The 2,941-nt window shown below is 68.1% G+C and overlaps 1 protein-coding gene across 1 annotated transcript; it reads left to right on the plus strand.

Annotated features, from left to right (window-relative positions):
- The first annotated feature begins 689 nt into the window (after positions 1 to 689).
- On the plus strand, positions 690 to 2,069 carry NKX3-2 (NK3 homeobox 2). Its single transcript, XM_065736139.1, has 2 exons — positions 690 to 1,247; positions 1,365 to 2,069. The coding sequence occupies exons 1-2, from the start codon at positions 923 to 925 to the stop codon at positions 1,829 to 1,831; spliced, it is 792 nt and encodes a 263-aa protein (XP_065592211.1). The 5' UTR covers positions 690 to 922; the 3' UTR covers positions 1,832 to 2,069.
- The last annotated feature ends 872 nt before the right edge of the window (positions 2,070 to 2,941 follow it).

Raw genomic sequence — 2,941 nt, forward strand, 5'->3', positions numbered from 1 at the left:
CGGGAGCCACCGCACAGCGGTCGGGGCGGTGGGTTCGGCCCCGTTCCCCCCTCCCGCCTCCAATCCCGGCGCTTACCTTCGAAGCTGCCGACGTCGGACCGACGGCGAAGAGTTCGCCGCGGGTGGGAGAGTAAAGATCGAAAAGAAGGCGGCAATAAAGAAATAAATACATAAAAAGGAAAAGAAAGGAGTGCGGCTCCTCGGCCTCTCGCTCCCGGGGGCAGCAACCGGTAGGCGCGGTGCCGCCCGGCCCCGGAGCCCCGCGTCCCTCCGACGGCTCCGCACGGCGCTCCTCCGCCTCGCGCTTCCCCGCGGCTCTCACCACGAGCTCCGTCGGGGCGGCAGGGCCGGGGACGCGGAGGGAGCTCCGTCAGTACGGCCAACAACTCCTCCGCGTCACACGGACGGATTCCGCTCTCCGCGTCGGTTTCCGAAGCGCCCCCGGTGCGGGGCCGCCGCGGTCCCGGGAGGGCTCCGCCGCCCCGCCCCGCCGGGCCGCAAGGGGTTAATGCGCGGCGCGCCCCGCCGCGCGCCCCGCGGATGGGAGCCAATCGCAGCGCGCCCCGCGCTCCCGCCGCCCAATGGGGAGGCGCGGGGCCGGCGCTGTCACGCGGCCGTGAGGGATGACAGCGCCGCCGGGAGAAAAAGCGGAGGGCGGGCGCGGGGCGGGACAGAGCGGGGCGGAGGCAGCGCCCGCGCCGCCAGGGACCCGCGGCGGCGCCCGGTGGAGCGCGGCCCGGCCCCGGCCCTATGGGCGGGCGGGCCGGCGGCGCACACAGCCTGCCCCCGCTGGCGCCCGCCCTCCCGGCGGCACACAAGGGCCCGGCAGCGGCGGCGGCGCGGCCGCGGCCGGAGGCGGCGATGCGGGCGCCCAGCTGAAGTCGCGGCGCGGTCGCTGCTCTCCGCCCGGGGCCGCCGGGCCATGGCTGTCCGCGGCGGCGGCACCGCCCTGACGCCTTTCTCCATCCAGGCCATCCTCAATAAGAAGGAGGAGCGCGCCCGCGGCTGGCGGCTGTGCGCTGCCCGCGCCGAAGCCCCGCCGCCGCCCGCCTGGGACTCGGACTCGGCGCTGAGCGAGGAGCCCGAGGGCGAACGGCGCTCCGAGGAGGACAGCGCCGGGGGCAGCGCCCGCCCCCCCGAGGCGGCGGGTGGGGGACGGCCGGCGGCGGAGGCGCGGCCATCGGAGGCGGCGGAGCGGGAGCGGGACGGAGCCCGCAGCGACAGCGAAGCGTCGGCCGCCGCTTCAGGTATAGCGGCGGGAGGGGTGGGGGGGCGGCGGGCGGCGAGCGGGGAGGGATGGACGGACGGACGCGGGGGTCCCGGCATCCGCGGGCCGTGACGCCGCGCTCTGCCCTGCCCCGCAGGTCGCGGCCCGGCCGAGGAGGAGGAGGCGGCGGGCGGGAGGCTGCTGGCGGCCGAGGAGGAGGCGGCCGCGCCGAAGCCGCGCAAGAAGCGCTCCCGCGCCGCCTTCTCCCACGCGCAGGTGTTCGAGCTGGAGCGCCGTTTCAACCACCAGCGCTACCTGTCGGGGCCCGAGCGCGCCGACCTGGCCGCCTCCCTCAAGCTGACCGAGACGCAGGTGAAGATCTGGTTCCAGAACCGCCGCTACAAAACCAAGCGGCGGCAGATGGCCGCCGACCTGCTGGCCGCCGCCCCCGCCGCCAAGAAGGTGGCCGTCAAGGTGCTGGTGCGCGACGACCAGAGACAGTACCAGCCCGGCGAGGTGCTGCGGCCGCCCTCGCTGCTCGCCCTGCAGCCCTCCTACTACTACCCCTACTACTGCCTGCCCGGCTGGGCCCTGTCCTGCGCCGCGGCCGCCGGCACGCAGTGAGCGCCCCGACGGCACCGCCCCGACGGCAGCATCGCGGCGCCCCGGACAGTATTTATTGCTATTTTATTGTTATTTTTATTATTAATATTATTCGGACGGTCGCTCAGCCTCTCCCCACCCACCCCGGCGGCCGAGGACTCGCGGCTAGGCGCTGCCGCTCCATGGGATCCGTGCTGCGGTGCGGCAGCTGCGGACTAATTTGTTGGTTTGTTTGCTCCGTTCCACGTCGGATTGTGGCAGAGACTCGCGTGGGAGAGACAAAGAGGGGGAGGGGGGGTGGAAATAATAACCCAAAGCACCGCGGAACTGAGCGCAGCTCTGAGGAGATGAGAACGGATCCCCGGGGGCTCTGAAAGTGCCATGCGTGGGGCTGAATGTACGGAGCTTGTCCCAGTCCGCCCGTGTCAGTCCACTGCGAAGGATAACCGTGTCCCGGAGGGTGAGACCGCCCCAACGCTCCAGGCTTCTTCATGTTTTTCTGGGGGCTTTTTTTTTTTTTTTTTTTTCCTGAGATCTTTCCGTGTTCGGGGAGGGAGGATTCTGGATTTTTCGCACTTTCCAGTTGTATTAAAGTTGTTGTTGTTATTATTTTTTATATTCAATGTGAATATTTCTAGGCAGGCTTTAAAAAAAAAAAGAGAAAAAGAAAAATCGATGTAATGGGAAATGTTAATGCCATCAGTGCCTTTCGTGCAGTCGTTCTGCAGCCCTCCTCAGAAGTGTAATTATGGTCTCTTTCCCCCGAGGTAACTCATCGCGTTGTTTCTTTCTTTCTTTCTCTCCCTTTCGTGGCACTGTGCACTCAACGACCATTATTGACTCCAAATGAATTGTGAATGTGTGTAAGCAGCCCGCTGTACTTTTTTTTTTTTTTTTAATTTATAAACTGTACGTTACCACCTCGCTGTGCCGCGTCTGTCGTTCCTCGGCCGCTCGCGGGGGGGGATGCGGAGCTCCGGGGGCCGCTCCCGGGGAACACCGCTTCGGTGCCGCGGGCACGGGGAGGATGCGGCGGGGGGAGCACAGAACCCGTCGTCCTGGCGGAGCGGGGACAGGATGAGCGATTACAACTCCGACAGTGCGGAGCCCGGCCCCGAACGCCCGCCGGGG

This window comes from Cyrtonyx montezumae, unplaced genomic scaffold, assembly GCF_038088225.1.
Source record: "Cyrtonyx montezumae isolate F1298 unplaced genomic scaffold, pur_monq_1.0 scaffold_2, whole genome shotgun sequence".
In the NCBI taxonomy this organism is placed as follows: Eukaryota; Metazoa; Chordata; class Aves; order Galliformes; family Odontophoridae; genus Cyrtonyx; species Cyrtonyx montezumae.